General features: G+C 32.0%; 1 protein-coding gene across 1 annotated transcript in view; it reads right to left on the reverse strand.

Annotated features, from left to right (window-relative positions):
- LOC145332496 (nephrin-like) overlaps positions 1–21,270 on the reverse strand; it is a 195,992-nt gene that overhangs the window by 118,821 nt on the left and 55,901 nt on the right. The window contains exons 12-18 of the mRNA XM_080177499.1: positions 10,615–10,682; positions 9,752–9,834; positions 5,056–5,145; positions 4,804–4,875; positions 4,253–4,313; positions 796–869; positions 136–210 (exon numbers count right to left, since the gene is read on the reverse strand). Of these exons, the coding sequence (XP_080033625.1) occupies positions 136–210; positions 796–869; positions 4,253–4,313; positions 4,804–4,875; positions 5,056–5,145; positions 9,752–9,834; positions 10,615–10,682 (523 nt within the window). The remainder of the gene's footprint in view (positions 1–135; positions 211–795; positions 870–4,252; positions 4,314–4,803; positions 4,876–5,055; positions 5,146–9,751; positions 9,835–10,614; positions 10,683–21,270) is intronic.

Here is a 21,270-nt window from a genome sequence, read left to right on the forward strand (position 1 = left end):
ATGAACAGAAATATTGATGAAAAAAACTTTTTAAAAAACAAGCACAGATATGATCATATAAATAGGTTTACCTATCTAACTATATATACATAAGAATATAGATAGATATAGATAGATTTAAATAGATAGATTTACCTCTCTAACTCTACCAGAACTTGTCTCTCCATCAATCCACCAGAAAAGCTTGGCAGGAGGGTTGGAATTATCAGCCTTCAAAAATATAATATATTATTCATTTTATTAGTGGTGTGCACAGCAATTAACCAGGGGGGGCATGAGACCATTAGTGAGTGTAAAGGAAAATACAGATCTTCCCAATATTAATTTTAAAGTGGTGTTGACACCCCCCTAAAGCCAGTGCATTTGATTTTTTTATTTCTAAGACTGTAAAGTAAATTTTTGGCTCAATATTTGCTTTACATTATATCAATGCTTTTTTTTATTCTTATATCCATCAATGAAAAAAATTGCTCTTGGTCAAACGAAGACGAAGAAAGTCACTCAATGTGACGTCATAACAATGAGGGATTATCCATCTCTTTTTTAGGAGTAATCCACTCATCATCCCTCATTTTTACGAAGTCAGAATTTTTGTTTGAGCGACTTTCTTCGTCTTCTGGTCGAACAAGCATTACCTTGTGTTTCATTATACCAAAACCCCAAGAAATTGAAATACTACGAAAAAAGTTTTATTCATAAACAACATTCTTTTTCGTATAGAAAAAAAATTGCTCTAACCCCTGCGGGAATCTATCTTAACTACTTTACCTAACCAATAAAAAAAACTTTACTTACCACGCATGTTAGAGAAACAGATTTACCAAACTCTACAAAGTCAGGACCCTCGATTTCAACATAATCTGGGCTGACTGAAAAAAAGGTAACAGTTAAGCAATAAGTAAAATTATATAAATACCAAAGGGGGGGGGGGGGTGGGTAATATGGAGGTTGTTCCTAATATTTAGGAAAATAAGTTGGATTCCACCCTCACCCCCCCCCCCCCCCCCAAAGTTACTCCAAAAGTAGTAACATTATAAAAAACTAAAAAAATGTCCTTTAGAGGCTAGGGTCGATGCCGCTAAATTAAAGCCAAAAATTAAAAATATGCCAAATGTTAATATTCTTTCTCTTTAAAAATGTACCTGATATAATTTTTAAAATACTGAAAAGTTTGAAAAAAGTATAAGATTGTACAGTATCTGACTATCTTTTGTTCGTCAACAACAACAAAAACAAGGATGATAACATCCATAAGTAGCGAAGCATCCAAGTACAAACAATTAAAATGAATTATAGAGAAGATGTTCAGTTGATAAAAATGCAGTAATTCAATGAAACCATTTTGAAGAAAAGAAATAATTCAAAATATATCTTTCTCGTATTCATTCGAATCCGGTGGATAGGAACCGGTTCTCATCCATACGAAAAAACCTTGTCTAGCATCGTATTATATCCAGCTTTCTACGAATATAAAAACTGGTTTTAATCTTATAAAACTGATTTTAATCTTATAATTGTACATTCTATATCCGCGGAAAGCCGTTTATAATACGATGCGAGAAATAACTATTTATGTCTTTTTATTCGTATCTTCAATAGCGGTATTTCCCCAATAGCATTAGGAACTGAAAGACGGACATACATTATGAATTATAGAGTAGCTTCGCTACTAAAAACTTTGAACCAGAAGTTTAATAAAACGGAAATTAGAATCTAAAAAATTGTAAAGATATCTCGCCAAAGTAAAACTAAAATTTCATAAAATATAATTCAATTTTTTTTTATTTAGGTAATCAAATATTTCAGATTTCTTGTACCACAATTTAAATATGTATGAAGTTCTTCTCAAAAAAAAAGAAAGCCTATTAGGCCAATCCCGTACAACAGGTTAAAAAAATATCAATTCAGCAATTTACAAGATAATTTGCTTTTGCTAAAACAAAAATTACCAATTACTGAGCAAAGGTCAGAAATATAGCCTAAAACCACCCCAAGCCAAATATAGAACTTTTGTGAAAAGTATAACAACTTCAGACCAGAGCTGGATCTTTAAATCATTTTAGTGGTGAGCCAGATCGGGGTGAGCCGAATTTCAGCCAATCACAGCGCGGTATTTCATAAAATGATGTACTCTTATTAGTGGAAAGTTGGCTCACCCCGATCTAGCTCACCACTAAAATGATTTAAAGATCCAGCTCAGTATTAAAATCATATTTATACGTAGTAAGATATGAAATAACCCCAATTGATTAATTTGTGTATAGAAGGAGAATTATATATATACAGGTATAATTAGATGCAGCTATTCTATATAATTCTATACAACATAATCATATTAACATTTATTATTACAGGGAGGGAAGGGATGGTGATGTAGTTTCAATTAATCGACAACCCTTTCTTATCCATATCTGTTTAAAATTAGGAAGTGGGTGGACAATGGGCTGTTTATTACGCTAGTCCCCCAAAGTTTTGAAAAAATATTGTTTGGCTGGTTCATGTAGTTGGTTATCCAAAAGTTTCAATCATTAATTGTAATATAAAGAAGGTAGAATTTTGTGTATTATCATTGGGGATGTACATCGACGAAGACCAAACTGCATAACTTTTGCACCACTTTTGACGTAATATTCTCCATCTCTTTTAGAGGTTTTCCTCCCACTTCTCCTCCCATCTTCCTCATTATATGTCGTCACAGGAATCAAAAGTGACACAAAAGTTATGCAGTTTGGTCTTCATCATGTACATCAATTTATCTGCTATTATCTTATCCCTTTAGATCCCTCCTTTATAATACAGAAAAAATCATTATAGCGTCTGTATATTATATACATACCTTTGATTCAAAGAGTAAGATACTAAAGAGTAGCAACTTTAAATTTTTAATGGATGATTTTTTGTGAAAAACTCATTTTCTTTAAAATCCAATTATTACAATGAATGCTAAAGTGTTTTTGGTTTGTTAAAATTTGTTACTAATGGACATTCTTAGTTTTAGTCTATATTTAATACAATGTTTTTACTTCGTCATTGCCTTTTTTAAGATAAACAAATGTCTTTTTTTTAAAAAAAAAGATATCTTATCTCTTCTTAGATTGATAAAGATATCAATGAGAACCTTACCCTAGGCCCTTTTCAAAGGTTATAAAATCAAAGTATATCAAAGTATATATTAGATGTATATCAACATGAAATTATAGTCATAATATCGATTTTAAAAAAAGACTATTTTACCCTATAAGGCCATGCTGATTTATAGTTAGCAATGACTACTTTTTTATGATGTATATTTGATTTTTTAACAGGTTTTAAAAAAGAAACTAATAACAAATAAATAACAATGCTATTTCTATGGATTATATAGCTAATAACGAGAAAAATCTTCCATTTTTAAACAAAAAATCTACGAAAATAAATAATCTTATTATAGAAACTTTGGTCCATGCATTAACCTAATGATAAAAACAGATAAATATAAACCTGGGTTGCCGCTATATGTATATTGTATATGATTATAGCCAACGATAAAATAGATGGATCTAATTAATTTTTATGTCTACTATATTATTATAGGAGCCAAAAAATCGCTAAAATAAACCATTCTTTTTTATTATAGTATTTCTTAGAAGGGTAACGAAATGGTCTTTATCACTAGTTGGTGTCAAAATTAAGAACCTGAAATCCATTTATCAAGTTTTTTTTTTATCAAGGAAAGGAGAATAATCTAATAAAATTTCCCCCCCCCCCCCCCCACTCAAAAAAACTACCAGCTGTATAGAGCAAAAACATAGTTCAGGAGGAGACTTTTTTTATAGTCCATTGTCTTGACTAGAAAGATTTAACAGGAAGTTTTGTAATTTAAAAAAAAAGGTGAAAAAGAAAGGCAAACCCTACCGAATTTCTCCCAACCCCTCTTCTTTGTCTTTACCCTGTAAAAATGTTTAAATATCCTTTGTATTATCTTGTCAAAATACTAGTTGCTAACATCAAGGGTATCTGTATTTGAACGGGTAGAAAATGTTATGAAAAGAGCTTCTAACTATCTGAAAACTTATAATAGCATATACCATCCAGGGACCTGGAATAAAGCTTCCCTGAAATAGAGAACACAATTCGCTAAGAAGTTTTTAAAATCTTAAGCTACATACAAAAAACCTGTTCAGTTTTTTACAATAGCATTAGTACGTTTTCCCTGGTAATATATTGGTTAAAAACTAAAATGTAGTACACCCAAAAAAATGAGAATACTTACATGAAATATTAAGGTTCACTGGAATGCTGGGATAGCTAATTTCTGTAAAATCGTTCCATGCCTGAAATATTAATTAAACAGTTCATACTTCATAAACAGATGTATTTCAGTTAAATAATTCTTTATGGCGGTTTTGTAATCAGGGAGGGAGGGAGCAATGGTTTTTTTTATAACAACAGTCTCCAAAGCTTTTTAATAACGTTTTCAAATTCGTTGAATTAAGAATTTCGAGGAATTTTTATTGAATTTTTATTGGTTGAATTTTTAAACGTTTAACCACTATTTATTATCTACAGAAGGGGTAATTTTGTTTATCATCATTGAGTATGAACATCAATTTATCGGCAATCGTCTTATCCCTTTAAAATAGAGTTGGGCCGTATATCCAATCTGTTTCCAAAACTTTCCAAAATAAATGTTAAACCAATTACAAAATATAATAAAAATAATACATCTTTTAAAAAGTAATTAAGAAATGAATATTTTGACATAATCAACTAACTAATAAAATATAATCTAAATATTTTCTGAGCTGTAGATAATAAACTTACCTCACAACGATATTCTGATCCATGTAGCTCACTTTCAGCCCGTATAGACAAGAACGAATACGTTACATTGTCCTGAAATAATAGAAATATAAAAATTATTTTATCTAAAAGTATATGACATAGTTAGATAACTCAATAGATCTTATACAATTTATTCTTTATTCATTTAAATCCGCCAGTAAATAATGAAGATATAGTCAATTTTAATTACCAACTCGAACATTAAAATTAAAATAACTCCTGTAATTTTACCTGCTGTATTTGTTTCATATCCAGCTTGATCTTATCCTGCCCCTGGATTTTGTACCAGTTCACTGTCGGCACAGGGTTTCCTCCAAGTGCCTAGATAGATAGATAGATAGATAGATAGATAGATAGATAGATAGATAGATAGATAGATAGATAGATAGATAGATAGATAGATAGATAGATAGATAGATAGATAGATAGATAGATAGATAGATAGATAGATAGATAGATAGATAGATAGATAGATAGATAGATAGATAGATAGATAGATAGATAGATAGATAGATAGATAGATAGATAGATAGATTATAGATAGATTAATAGATAGATAGATAGATAGATAGATAGATAGATAGAAAGATATAGATAGATAGATAGATGGATAGCAAGCCAATTTCCCAATCCATGTACAATACAAAAGTACATTTCGTATGATTCCACATATCCATCTATGAAAGAATAGATACAATACAACTGAAGAAGCCAGCAATAAATATCCCCATGGTTCTCTATCCTATTAACAAACTTTAACATATTAATATGAACAATCTAGCTAAACAACAAATTAAGACTATAGCAAAAAGTGTTGAGCTTTAAAAAAAATTATTCCAGTATGGCTTCCAAACCGATGAATATCTGCTGGATTAAAACCAATTTTCAGCCGTCCTTTTAATATCCAAGGAAAGCCGTCTATAGTGCGATACGATAAATAACTATTTTTTAAAAAAAGTAATAGGTTGTTGTCTGTGTGTGTGTTCTTATTATTCCGTCTATCTGTAGCATAGGATCTCGCTAACCGCTGAGCTGAGATCTCTGACAATTTTTAATTTTTAAAAGCGAAGCTTTTCTATAATTAGGGTCGGTCCGTCCGTACGTCTGTTCGTAACGGATAGCTCTTTTCGTTAATTTAGGCATGTTAGAATTGTCCTATCGATTTCAAATTTTGCATGGTGATTCCTTTAATAGTTAGGTACGATTTAGAAAGCGTAGCAACTCTATAATCATCACCAAAATGTCCGTACGTCCATTTTAAACATGTTGATTTTTAAAATTTTTTAACAACTAATTTTTATGTGATATAATCATCCGATTTATATGATTTTTGGTATGTTGATTCCTGGGACAACAAAGTATAATGTAATAAGCGAAGCAACTCTATAATCAAGTCCTAAAAATGTAAATACTTACATAAACATTATCCTGAATCAAGCAGTTTTTCAACAAATGTACTTACAATTTTGCTTTTACTCTTATACATTTATATTATTATTATTCAGTTCTGACTCTATACAAGTGTTAATGTCCGTTTGTCCTACCGTTTCAGTGCTTCGCTTTTATGGATGTTGTCATCCTTGTTTTCTATTTAACATAACTTGTAGACCTTCTTATATTAATTATGCAGTACATAAATTTGATGATAAAGGACATCTCCACTTGTCCTAAAAGCTATGATTTTTTGTTATTTTGTAAGCAGTGCACTATGTAATATAGTAACACTTGTCGAAATGCATATTTTCTACCACATTTCCAATAATTTCAAAAGTATATTTTCACAAAAAAAAAGTTTTGCCACCAGATATTGGCAACATGGTTGCCAGAATACTTGCAATAATGTTGCCAAAAAAAACCCTAGAATTAAGGTGCAAACTGCAAATTTTTATAGATAGGAGATGATTTATTTTTCACGGAATTATTGTAGGTTAATTAACTGAAGCCAAAATGGAAGCTGAAAAAACTACGTCAAACAATACAAATGACCTATGGTAGGCCAATACACAGACTTAAATAGCAAGGGCAGGCCAGTTAGATTTTAATTGACCAATGGTAGGCCAGTATTACGACATTTTCATAAAAAAAAAGCTAAGTCGGAATGCATTTCTTGCCAGGTAATTTCTTGCAGAATGATTCAACCGTCATTTTTATCTTTCTTCCAGAAATATATTTTTTAATCACCTGTCGTACGACGAATAATCACAGTGAATGAAAATTTACGCCAATTTTAGAAATTAATTCAAATTGGTTTTAAGAAATCCTTTGTTTTGCAAATTCTAGTAAAACCCATATGTGCAATGTTTGTACTGTATGTTTAAATTGAACTCTTGCTTAACCCCCCATCACTTTTAAATATCAAACTCCTTTCTGTTTAAGAAAATGTTGTGATTAAAGCTTTTAACTTGACACCTACCTTATAATTCACTACGCCCCCAGAAGCCACATCCCCCTTTCTTGGGGGGGGGGGGGGGGAGAATTAAATATTACATTAACAATCAATAGCTGTTTGATATATGGCATTGGAAGGAAAATTATTTTGCCTCTAAAGTTTGCTAATTAAAATATACTATTCTTTAAATTAAATAATATTCTTAAGTTGTTTTTTAAATTTTATCTACTATGTACTATGTTTAATTTATGCAGAGGCGGAGAGGACATTGGGCTGTTTATAACACTAGTCCTTTAAGTTTTATAAAAAACATTAAAATAATTGTCCAAAAGTTTCAACCACGAATCTACAGAAGGATAATTTTGTGACGCATTGGAGATGTACAATGTACATCAATTTATCGGATATTGTCAAATCCCTTAAGATTGAATTTACTTTATTGTTAGAATAATTCCAACCATCAACATTCAACTGGTTATTGGATAATTAATTTTCGTTGTTGTTTCTTTTATTCTTTAAATAGTATACTTACTTTTCCACGACTTGTAAATATTATTGTCCCAATTCATATATTTTCCTCTCTTTAGTGTATTTGGAGATTTTTTTGTGTGTGTATGTATGCATTCAAGTTAAAAAAGGATTATTTGCAGCAAATTTGATCAATCCGTTGGAAAAAAAAGTGCAACAAAAAATTGGAAGGACAATCCTTGCAAATTGATTTGGACCATTACTATCAATCTGTTTTGGGCCAAGGCATCTCATTACTCTAACTATTTCTGCCGCACACTTGAGGCGAATTCTTTTTAAAAATTGCCCCACTAATCGCTTACTGGGGCAAAATTATTTTCGTGAAAAATCCTCCAAAATCACATAAAAAATCTACAAAAATTAAATAAAATCTTATGTTAATAAACCTTCTATGATTTTGTTTAATTTTTGTAGATTTTTAATGTGATTTTGGTGGATTTTTCACGAATACAATTTTGCCCCACTAAGCGATTAGTGGGACAAATTTTTTTTAAGAATCCACCTCTGATATAGCTACAGTAAGAACCACTCTTAACGTCTTTGGTTATGACGCAATAATAGGCCGAGATTCGAACCTATCACCTTCCCGACAATTGACGATAAATTCATTATGTAATTGTACAGTACACCACCAATGAAGATAAACAAAGATATTCCCCCTGAAGATTATAATTATCAATAAACCCTACTTTTTTTACCAACCAATCAAGTCCTCAAAGTCTTTAAGTCCACGAATTATGAACGTGTTACAAAACTTTGTGAATTATTATAGATAAAGTTTAATTTCGCATTCCTCCCTGCTGTCATTATATTATAATCCCTTACTTGAAGGAAACGTTTAGACCAGAATATATCAAAATAGAGACCTTTAAATGGTCCCAAGAGAAACTTTTTGGAAAATGTAAAAAAATTGGACTATTTTGTTCTCTTGAAGAGAAAATAATATGTGCATTTTTCAGCATACTTTCTTCATTTTTTCCCACTTAAATGTTTTTATTTACTTTTTAGGTGCGTTAAGGAAAACTGACTTTAAACAAGATCTGTTTTCATGAAAACTGATTCCTTTTTAAATAAAAACAAAATTACATTCTTTGCGAATCAATTTACCAGATAAAGGGCACTTTTACCCCTTTTGAAAATGTTGATTATATAGAGGGTGGACACAAGGGGATGGATACACCCCCTTACACTTGTTCTTTATATAACCCCATCGATTTTGGCTGAAGGAGGGTGTCAAAAAATCGTATTGGCGTGTCAAAATACGCTTCGCGCACGCACTTGTTACCGACAAACAAACACCATAGAACATCTAAAAAATATTTTTTGAAACTTTCAAACTAAAATTTGAAAATGATAATAAAAAGACAAGATTTCCTTTAGGCTGACATGTGTACATAGAAGATACCAATAATTAGAGCAACATTCGTCCTATTTTATACAAAATAATGATAGTAAAATTTGAAATAGATAAGTCATAGTTTTAGAGGGCAAATTGAATTATCTGCTGTTTATGACAACATATCACAAATCCTTGCAGATAAAGGGTGTGCAAATAAAGGCGTAGATCTGTTTAATTTGGATTGTTTGGTTTGTGTTAATTGTAGAAAAATGCTTTGCATGTCATTATAATATTAAGGTACTTCTAGTTAGTTGTTTTTTAAGATATTAGTGGCTGCAGCCCTAGCTTCTATGGGATCTGTATTTAAAGGGACAAGAATGGCTAAAAGAATTGGTCTAAAACAATTCCAAGCTTTAAATTTGAAAATAAATAGCCTAAAACCACCCCAGCATATTTGAGAAAGGTTCTCTAAAATGAAGAACAGTTCAGTGGTTATCGATGTCTTAAACTAAAAAACTTACTACTTTATGAATAGGATAAAAAAGGATGTTATTTTTTATTGTAATAAACTTTAATATCTAGAATTGTACAACTCACAATTTTGCTGTTTAAAATGGGCTCCAAAAATAAATTATCTGTCATTGTTCTATCCCTGAATCCATAATACTTACCATACAAGTGATGTTGATATGATCCCCCTCTTTGTACACGTCATCCTTATTGTAACCCTCAATGATGGGCTTTTCCGGGGCGTCTGAAGTTAGATTATGGTTAGGTCAGTTATATTAAGTAAATAAATGTAATGTGTATAGATGTATAACCCAGATAACTACCTGACCCTGTCTTTCTGACCTTTTTCGTCTGCTAGCAAATTGTTTTCTCCTATTTTGAAGCAGCTTGGTTGTGGTAATATTTACAATGCTATTCAAAGACCCAATTGAAAGTCGGCAGAGAGTCCACAGGGTGGAGACATTCAGTTATTTAACCCCTTCCCCCTCTATTGCTTAACTCTAGTATTACAAGAATTTGTGAAAATTAGGAAGAAAAGTTGAGAATTTAGAAAGGATATTATTTTCTACTAGCAGATTCACCCCTAGCCTCGTATTTTAGATTTAAAATAAAAAAGAGAAAGAAAAAAAATTTTGGGGGAGGGGATTTTTTTTGGGGGGGGGGGTAGTCGACCCCACTATTTTAATTTTAAAAAGAGAAAAAAAAATTTTTTGGGGGGGGTGTATTTTTAATTTTTTGGGGGGTTAGGGGTGTCCCACCTCTTAAGAAAATAGTTATAAACCTTCCCGGGAACTATGAGAAGCTACCCTGTAAAGGAGAACCAGATCGGTTCAGCGGTTAGCGAGATCCTTCGCTACAAACAAACAGACAAACAAACACACAAACAAACAAACAGACAGACAAACATCGTTCTACTTTGTATTATAGATAATATCCAAAATTTATGTTATTTATTGACAGTCAACAAAGATGTATAAACACACAATTCTTGAGAAGATTCGCTACTTATAAAAATTATACTTACAATAAACAGTGAGAGTTGTATGCTGTTCTATAACGTTGTTCTTTAGCAGTGGGTGCTTCTGTTCTACCCTGAAAATATATGTAACAGTTAGCTTGGGTCAGGTTAATAGTAATTACTTTTTAGATTTCTGTTTCAAATTCAAGTTGTGTATTGTATAGCTTTGATATAAAGGGTTTTCCCTCAAGTGCGCTAACGAGCGCAGAAAACGCCCCCCCCCCCCCCCTGCATACGAAGAAAGTTCCTCAAAAAATCAGCATATTACCTCATAAAAACGAGGGATTATCCATCTCTTTTTTAATGGGTTTTCTTTCCCACTCCTCCTCTCCTCAAATTATTTTTATGACGTCATTTAGGGACTTTTTTCGTCTACCCCCCATCCCACCCACGTCTTATTTTGAAACGTAATGGGTGGGAGGTTAGTTTTTCGTTTATATGTTTATTACTTTAGATCAGGTTAGATTAGGTTAAATTGGGTACTGGGAAGCCCTTTAGAGTTAGCACACCGCAGTTGTATGTCCCGCAGGAGTTGTAAATAGAAAAATAAACTAAAGTGCCCTCTACCTCATTTCTATTTTTTTTTTTTTAAATAAAAAGAGGAAGTCAGTTTCAGACATATTATAATAAAACTTTTCTATTCTATTTTCTAAGAAACAATAATTAATTTTTATTCAAAAGAATTTTCTGTATTGTTGGTAAAATTTGTTCGCTTTTATGAATGATTTCATTCCTTTGTTAGAGAAATCTTTAATATAAAAAAAAGTTTAATATTCACCAATTTATAATATTGTATCCATTTTAAAAATATATAAAAATGTGCAAGGTTTTGATTTTAAATTGTGTATAAAAAGGTTTATTGAGTGTATTATGTGCAGCCACAGAAATATATATTCTTAAATTATTCAGAGGTTTTAAGTTAAAACGTTAGTCTTAATCGAAAGAAAAGTAATAACCAACAAACAACCAACTCTTTGATTACACGACCTTTGCCTTAGCTGTCCCAACCGTGCATTGTAATGAGTTTTGCATGTTAACGGGTCAAGACATTTCCACTTTCTCTTATTATCATCAGTGTCACGCGCCATACATAGCAGTATTAGGTACAATTTTGACGCTGTGTGGTCCAGACTCGAACCCGAAACCTCCCCTGCGATGCAGCAAATAGTGCCTAATAAAAAATGACGTCATACAATACAAATGACCAATGATAGACCGGTATATATTTTACAATTTGTCAATTACAATCCTGGCCTATAATTGGTCATTTGTATTGAATTGCGTCAGTGGCGTGCGAACCGAAGGGGGCATTTGGGGCAATCGCCCCCCCCTAGCGACCAAAACGCCCCCCCCCTGCCCCCCTAGCCACCGCCCCCCCTGCCCCCCCCCCTAAATGTTGAAAAATGCCCCATTTTGCCCCCCCCTGGTCAACAAAAATGCCCCTTTTTGCCCCCTACCCTACAAAAAGCAAAACTATCCCAGTTTCCAAAAAAAAGATCAAGAAATACTCAAAAAAAAATTTTGGCGCTTCGCGCCAACCAGACAGTTACTATTCATTTAACCTTACCAATTTTTTTAGTTAGTGTAGAAATTAGGTTATAATCTTTTTTCACTGAACATAACAAACCAGGTAAGAGGAAGTATTTTATTTTGTATAATATAAACTTTTTACCAAATAAATTTTGTACATCCCCAATGATGATACACAAAATTACCCCTTATATAGATTACAATTAGTGGATGAAATGTATGGAAACTCGACTTAATTAACCAACCAATCAAAATTCCATTAAAGTCCCCAAAGTTGTTGAGCCAACTAATAAGAAAATTTAATATGAAATATTGGGGACTAGTGTAATAAATAGCCCAAAACCCCTCCCTCCCTGCATATTTGAAGAAAAAATGGTTTCTGCTTTTTATCACATTGTATATTTTTTTTTATTTCTATAAAAACATGTATATAAACAACAAATCAGGGATAAGGGATAGGAAACCTGGCCATAAATTAGGTCTCGGCCTGGTTTTGAAAGGGATCATGCAACTTTTACCATTTGCCTAATTTAATGACCTTACTGGCGGACGGCTCATATTGGCTACCGCTCTAAACCAATAGTGTTCTGTGATTTGGGCTTGTTTTGTATCAACCAATCACCAATTGGCGGAAATTTTAGAAGCAGACAATTCTAGAAAAAATAATGATTTCGTCTGCTACGAAAAAATAAATATAAATGGTGTTAGATCACATTAGTTTAATTATTAAATCTGCTTAGAGTTAAACATTAAAAAAGGGCCATATAGAAAAAACAAAAATAACAGGATTATTTTTTTGGAAAGAAGGTAGCTACGAATTTTTTATTTGGTAGTTTATAAATTAGATGTTGTATTTTGAATTTTAAAAATTTAGTACGGAATTGATACAACACCTTAACCCTAATTTTTGTACAATACAACACAGTACAAATCTATCATTACATAATAGTATCCAAAGAACTTGATAGAATGTTACCCAAGTGCATATTAATTTATTTATTTTGAATTTTAATTAGCAATGAAATTTTCAAATAAAATTTTTACTCATTAATAAAAATGCAAATAATACAAACTAAAAGCTGTCTGAGGGAAACCCAACGATAGCTTTCTGACAGTTCAAATTACCAAAGTAAAAGATAAAAAAATTTTGGGAGAGAAAAAACTTCATTTTAACAAAAGCCATTAATATATAGGTTTATAAAAAGTTATGTTTTTTACTTTAAACTAGCTACCTGAATTTGATTCTATACTTTATCTACACACACACACACAGCTTTTTCATTATCGTTTAGGACGAACCACTGCGTCATCCCAAAACTGGTATATTAGGCCCAGGCTTGAAATAGGCCTGAAATAATATTTTCCTACGTTTCCCATCCCTTATCCCTGCAACAAATATTTAATCAAAAAGTTATTTTATATAAAAAAGAAACAGCGTTGATATTTATCTAAACCTTTTTCCCATCACTGTATGTCTGTCTAAATGAATAACTATATATGATGTCATTTTATTTTCAGAATAAGTTTATCATTTTTTTGTGTACATACCCTTACAAAAAGACATGTTTTTTTTATGGCAATTTTCATTAAAAACCCTTAAAAACTAACTACACTCTATACTCCTAACTTGATAAAATACGCCACTCTTGTTGTCTTTAATTGATTTTAGTTCAAAGGGGGAGTAAATATTTTTAGGTGCGCTTCACACACTGCCCTTATAAATCCTTGGAAACACCACTTAATAAAAAATTAACAGAGTTTTAAAGTGCCATTTAAAGAGGGTAGGATATGTTGATATAACTTTTTAGCTTCTCTATAATTCACTATGGCTGTCAGTACGTAATGCTAAGGGGGAAATGTGATTTTTTCAACTGCAATTAAAGATAGAAGGTTAAAACTTAATGTTAACATTCCCATCATTATGGAGTATAATTAACTATTAAAAATTCATGGAGGTCGAATTGCTTTTCAGGACGTTTTTGGCTATTTTTGTTTCTTTTAAATTTTGGGTATAGTCCCTTTAGTGACATTGCCTCTTAAGGTGCATTTCGTTGTATTATCACAGTAGCTTTTCACCTATTTATAGCACCTGCGGGGCCAATTGCCTAACCCTGCGGGGAAATCACCTGACCTAACTTAACCTAGAATAACCTATTAAAAGCTACTATGAAAATATGACGAAATGCCACAAAAGAGACTATACCCCAAAGTTTTCTATATTTCTAAGAGATTTTTATATCTGTAGATGAAAGGACAAATAATTCCTTATATCTTTGATTTTTATGGTACGATAATTTTTTTCGTGGATTATAATATTAAAGAAAATAAAATTTCTCGCTGTTTCGAGCATCCAGTATGTAATTTACTTTGACTGTCATCTCACAACATACAGGAAAAAGGATTTGTGACTTTTTCTACCTAAAATATATATTTATTTCAACAGATGCTTTTTAAATCTACTTGTCTGTATTCTTATTAATGATTTTTTGTGCTTTGCTACTTAAAGATGTTGTCATCCTTGTTGTCATACAATAAAGAAATATTTAAAATCAGTTTTACATATTAGGTTAATTTTTGGTAAATTATTTCCAAAATGAGTGTTTTTATCTCCCCCCCCCCACAAAATTTTTTTAATGGGGTTATTCATCCTTCCTGCTGAGATTTTATAACATCCCCTTCCACCCATAAAAAATGTTTTGTTGTGGGGGGGGGGGGGGAAGGTTAAATTATCTTCTGTACTTTTTTTTCTAAGATGCTTTCTAGCTCCCTTCCCTTCGGTCATTGCAGGGTGGGAAGAAGGGATGGGGGAGAAGAGATGGGGGGGGAGTTGTGGGATATAAATGGGAAATAGGGATGGGGGAAGGGATGGGGAGGAAGGGATAAGAACTAGAAGGCCCATAATCAAATAATTCCACCCCTTAAAACGCCCTTATTTAAAATTAGTATATATAATCAAAATGCCCCCCCCTAAAGCAAAGTGCCCCCCCGGGCACTTTGGTTTAGGGGGGGGCAAAATTCTACAAAATCTTAAAAATGCCCCCCCCTAGACAAAGTGCTTCGCACGCCACTGAATTGCGTCAATATTTATTAGGCCCTATTTGCTGCTTCAGCAGGCTTGCATCATTTACGCAGGTTTCTTCTGGGCATAATTGTCCTTGTTCAAAATACTTTGTCTCTGTGGAAGTATATGCATAAATGGACACATTTAAAAGTCACTTCACATTTTTAAATTTTCAGGGCGCTTTTATTAATACAGAGAAGGAGTGTGTGTTCTCATAAAAATGAGTTTTTATCAAATAGCAAAATAATATCTTAATTAGTGAAGCGAAGCAGTATTACCATATAAATTAAAAACAAGATAAAAATTGTATCTTAACGTATGTTTTTTAAGTATACAAAAAATACTTTTATGGTATAAAAAATTACCTATTCCATAAAATTTTAATGTTTATTAGTTATAATGTTTTTTTTAATCATTACATGATGCTTATTCTTGGAAACACCAGCATATTCATTTTTAACACTTTATATGAGAAAATAAGGGAAGTCTATTCTGTTTCAACAAATAAGCAAGTTTTTATAACAAATCTAGCCTAAAATCAAAAATATCATATTAAATGATGGACGAAAAATCTAAAAGACAGCAATAGTAAATCAAAATATTGTTTTGAAAGTTTAGCCTATTCAGATCTATTAATGGAGTAAATGTTTGATTTCGTATGTTTCTATTTGTTATAATTATTCATCGCTTAGTATTAAGAACAGCTTTTCGCAGGTATAAAGCTGAACAGTTTTGTTAGCCCCGAGATGCCAAAGGCACTTGCTTAAAAACTGGTTTTGATACTATTATTGTATATTTTTATACTCGTAGAAAACTTGATATAATACGATACGATACATGATTTTTCAGTATGGGTGATAACCGGTTCTAATCCACCGTATTTTGATCGGTTTCGAAGCGATACTGGAAATATGTTTACAACTTTGTATCCACACCTCTTCTGCTAGTGTGAAGATGCTGAAATATTGGAAATATGTTTACAACTTTGTATCCACACCTCTTCTCCTAGTGTTAAGATGCTGAAATACTGGAAATATGTTTACAACTTTGCATTCACACCTCTACTCCTAGTGTTAAGATGCTAAAATACTGGAAATATGTTTACAACTTTGTATCCACACCTCTTCTCCTAGTGTGAAGATGCTAAAATCCGTATGAAAAGTAATTGGGTAGGAATTTTATATGTAAAAGCATGAATATAGATGGAGATATTATGCGCACAAGGACAACAATGCACAAAAATTACGCAGCAACCAACAAAAAATGGGAATAGTCCCTTTCGTGGCAACGCCCCTTCGTATTTTTGAAATGGCTTGTAATAGGTTAGGTTAGGTTAGATTATATTGGGTTAGGTGATTGCCCCACAGGGTTAGGCAATTAGCCCCGCAGGGTTAGAGCCCCCCGCTAGGGGCTATAAATAGGAGAAAAGCTTCTGTGAAAAATACGAAGAATCGCCCCTTAAGGTGCGTTGCGACGAAAGGGACTATACCCGAAAAAAATGTCATTTTTTTCCAATTTATCAAACCGATTGTACATGATTAATGGCTTATTTTCTTCGTTTTTTAAGGCAAATAATAGAACAACAAAAAAATATTTCAGTTTTTATTTAAAAAGTACAGTAAAATCTAAAATTCAAAACTCAGGTGTCAACATCTAAAAATGGTTTTAGCGAATTTTTCTTATGCTCAAATAATCAACCTTTTGCAAGAATGGCTGCTAAACACTTTAAAGTTGAGATATAGAGCTAAAAATGTATACAGATACTATTAGGGACATGTACTAGAACATATCAAAGTTTGAAGGTCATATCTCAACCAGGGAGGGAGTACTGGCCCCCCTAAGTCGACTACAGAAAATCCATTTTTTTAAGAAAAATGCGCTAAAACCATTTTTATATGTTGACACCTAATATTTGAAATTTAGATTTTACTGTACTTTTTAAATAAAAACTGAAATATTTTTTGTTGTTCTATTAATTGCCTTAAAAAACGAAGAAAATAAGCCATTAATCATTAAATTCTAATAACTATAAATGGGGTAAAATTGCTTTCAAAAAAGTTCTCATAAAAAAAACACACTGTATTAGTGGCGTGCACAGAGACAGCGCAAAATGGCACAAAAAAATGACGTCATACGATAAAATAACCGATGAGAGGCGAGTGTATATTTTACCATTGGTCAATTGCAATGTATAATGGCCTCTCATTGGACAACTTTTAAATGACGTCATTTTTTGGCGCCATTGTGCGCTGTCTCGCGTCCAAAGACATTCGCCAGGGCGCTAAAAACATTGAGAGGATGAAATTATTACACTTCACTTTCCGCATCTTACATTGAAGTTATGACAAACGAAAATTATTTCTAGACTAATAGAAGTCTACCCAGTAATATAATTCTAGACTTGAAATTGTTTCTTTACAGTCATCTATAATACAAAGTAGAACGATGTCTGTCTGTTTGTCTGTCTGTCTGTTTGTTTGTCTGTTTGTTTGCAGCGAAGGATCTCGCTAACCGCTGAACCGATCGGGTTCCCCTATACAATGTAGCTTCTCATAGGTCCCGGGAAGGTTTATAACTATTTTCTTGGGGGGTGGGACATCCCCAACCCCCCAAAAAAATGAAAAATACCCCCCCCCCCTAAAAAAAAGTAATAAAAATTTCTCCCCCCCAAAAAAAATTTTTTTTAATTTTTCTTTTCAATCTAAAATACGAAAAATTGGTTTGATTAAACCTCTTGAGGCAAAGCCTCTAGAGGCTAGGGGCGAAGCCGCTAGTATGTTATAAAATAACAACAAAAGCAATAACTAGTGCAGTTTTTATTAATAGGAAAGATTTTTACAAAACTCTTGTAAAAATATTGTATTTGACAGTTGCAGAAAAGCTACGTTTCTTTTATCTAGAACAAGCTTAATTTAAAAATCATATATGCAGGAGATTGTCCTATTATAGTACATTTTATTTTTAAAATCGCTTCTAAATTTTAAAATATATATAAGTTTATATGAAATTGGCTTAAAATCATATTTGACATCCATATGAAGCAAACCAAAAAAAAAATTTGGGTTATAAAGCAGATATTCATTATCATAATATAAAAGAACTTAAAAATTAAGAAACCTTTTTCGAAAATTAGGTATTGGATATTGTAACATACCAATAATACCAGTATAGTTATTTCTCGCATCGTATTATAAACAGCTTTCCGCGGATATAGAATGTACAATTATAAGATTAAAACCATTTTTTAGCCCCTAGGTGCCGTAGGCACGGCTAAAAAAACTGGTTTTAATCTTATGATTGTACATTTTTATATTCGTACAAAACTGGATATAATACGATGCTAGACATAGTTTTTTCGTATGGATGAGAACCGGTTCTTATCCACCGGATTCGAATGAATACGAGAAAATTATTTACTAAATGCACATTTTCACAACAAAAAAAATCATCTTTGTCGCACGTTTCCACCTAATCATTTCTTACAAACGGAAAGACGGATATTACAAATTATAGAAAATTTCGCTACTAAAAATTAATTCAAATTATTCTAAATTTAAACATAATTTGCAATTTAGACAAATAAGACAAAATTAAAATGTTTAGAGCAGTTTTAATTTTGTAATCAAATGCTTTGATAAAATCAAATATACATAAATTTAAATAAACATTAAATATTTTGAACTAATTCCTAAATGTGCATGTTTGTTGTAAGGGAGTGGACAAGTATTTTTTATATATAAGTTACTAAAGGCATGAATGTACACATGTAAGAATTAGGGGGATGAATGATTTATTGGCCATTGCCATACCTCTGTAATCCTGTTATGTTGGTGAGTTTATAAGGGGTGAAGAGAATACATTAGTCCATGAATGTACACAGAATTAAAGGGTGTATTGGGTGTCGAGAAGATAAAAGGTTCGAAGCTCGGCTTAACATCGTTTCATAATTAAGTCAAATGCACGATAATAAATGTTAGAGTTTGGGGAATGCCTTGGCACAAAACAGGGGCAACTCATTACCATTAACTGTTCGGACTTTAACACAAAGATCATGCATTCACAGAGTTAGTTGTCTGATGGATGTTACCTTTCTTAATACCCTGGATGATTGAGCACGTTTCAAACGCAGAGTATGCTAAAGGTGACATTAGATGACTTGTACCCGAAACGTCACTGAGCTCACAAGAGTTCAAAATACTGCTTATAAACGTTTAAAGAATATTTAGTTTTATTAATATTTTTTCATTATTTATTTAGTAAATTCTTAAATATTTGCAAAACTCGAGAAAATCCCATATGTACAAGATATATACTGTACATAATATAACCCGGAATTTTACTGTCACCGTATATGCAGATTTGATTATTGGTTCAGCCTTTCTATGTTTATTTAAAACATTCAATAATGTAATTTTAAATATCTAAACTCAAATCAATTTCTACTTATTTAATTTGGGTGCTTTTACATCTAACTGTGATAGCTTTTCTCTATTTCTATTTTAAAATAGCCTAAAACCATCCTAGGACTGTAAAAATTCTTCTCTGTATTATGAATTTTAAGTTACTAATGTATTTTAGTTTCATATAGGTTTTACTTAATTTTTAATTTACCAGTAGTAATTAAAATTTATGGAAAGGTTTTAAATAAGCGGACACTGTATCATTTAATTGTTATTAACGCATCGTATTATAGACAGTTTTTAGGTGACAACCAAACAGAAATTGATTCCACAATATACAATACATACAATTGACTTGTCTAAAATTCTCTGCGATTCATGATATTTCAGTATGGCTCCCAGCCGATTTTAATTCTGCGGATATTTATCAAATTCAGACCAATAGTGGAATAGTTATTTATCGCATCGTATGATAGACAGATTTCCGCGGATATTAAAATGAAAAATTATAAGATTCCCTCGGGCTAACAAAACTGGCATCAATCAAAAGATTTTTATATATTAGTGGAAAATTGTCTGTAATGTGATTTTTAAAGACGGCTGAAAACCGGTGCTAATACAGCGAACATTAGTCGGTTTCGAAGTCATACTGAAAAATATCTTTTTCCTTTGCTAAGTTTATCTTATTTATAAAATTCAGAGTAGTGCATCTTTAGTTTAAAATAATCTTTTAACTGGAATATTTGTGTAAAATATCAACATTTCAGTGTATGTAAAAACATATGGGGGTGGGAGAAGGGAATAGTTTTTTTATAATAAAAACTGTTCCTATCTCTCTCACTTATTAAAAGCGAAGCTTTTCTATAATTAGGGTCGGTCCGTCCGTCCGCCCGTACGTCCGTAACGGATAGCTTAATGTTAATTAATGCTTCGTTAATTTAGGCATGTTAGAATTGTCCTATCGATTTCAAATTTTGCATGGTGATTCCTTTTATAGTTAGGTGCGATTTAGAAAGCGTAGCAACTCTATAATCATCACCAAAATGTCCGTACGTCCATTTTAAACATGTTGATTTTTTTACTTTTTTAACAACAAACTGTTATGTGATCTTATCATCCGATTGGAACACAGTAATAATGTCTGACTGATTATGACGTATCAAAAAAATTAGCCAATGAGAGGCCACTATAAATTTTACCATTTGGTCAATAACGGGACACCATGGAAACTGTCCCAATTTTGTATAACTTTTGCGGAACATGTTCCAGTTACGTCATATTTTTCTTTCCCGAAAAAGGGAAGGGGGAAATAAAAAAAAGGGAAGGGGGGAAGAAAAAAGAGATGGGAGAAAAGGGGGTTTTCCCCATCTCTTTTGAAGAGATTTTCTTCCCCCCTTCTCTTTTTCGGGAAAGAAAAATATGACGTCACTGGAACATGTTCCGCAAAAGTTATAAAAAATTAAGACAGTTTCCATGGTGTCAATAACGGCCTCTCATTGGCTAATTTTTTTTTGTTACGTCATAATCAGTCAGACACTATTACTGTGTCCATCCGATTGATCTGATTTTTTGGTATATTGATTCCTGGGACAACAAAGTATAATGTAATAAGCGAAGCAACTCTATAATCAAGTCCTAAAAATATAAGTATGTCCATAAACATTATCCTGA

The sequence above is a fragment of the Acartia tonsa genome, chromosome 11, assembly GCF_053477335.1.
Source record: "Acartia tonsa isolate MP-2025a chromosome 11, ASM5347733v1, whole genome shotgun sequence".
Lineage (NCBI taxonomy): Eukaryota > Metazoa > Arthropoda > Copepoda > Calanoida > Acartiidae > Acartia > Acartia tonsa.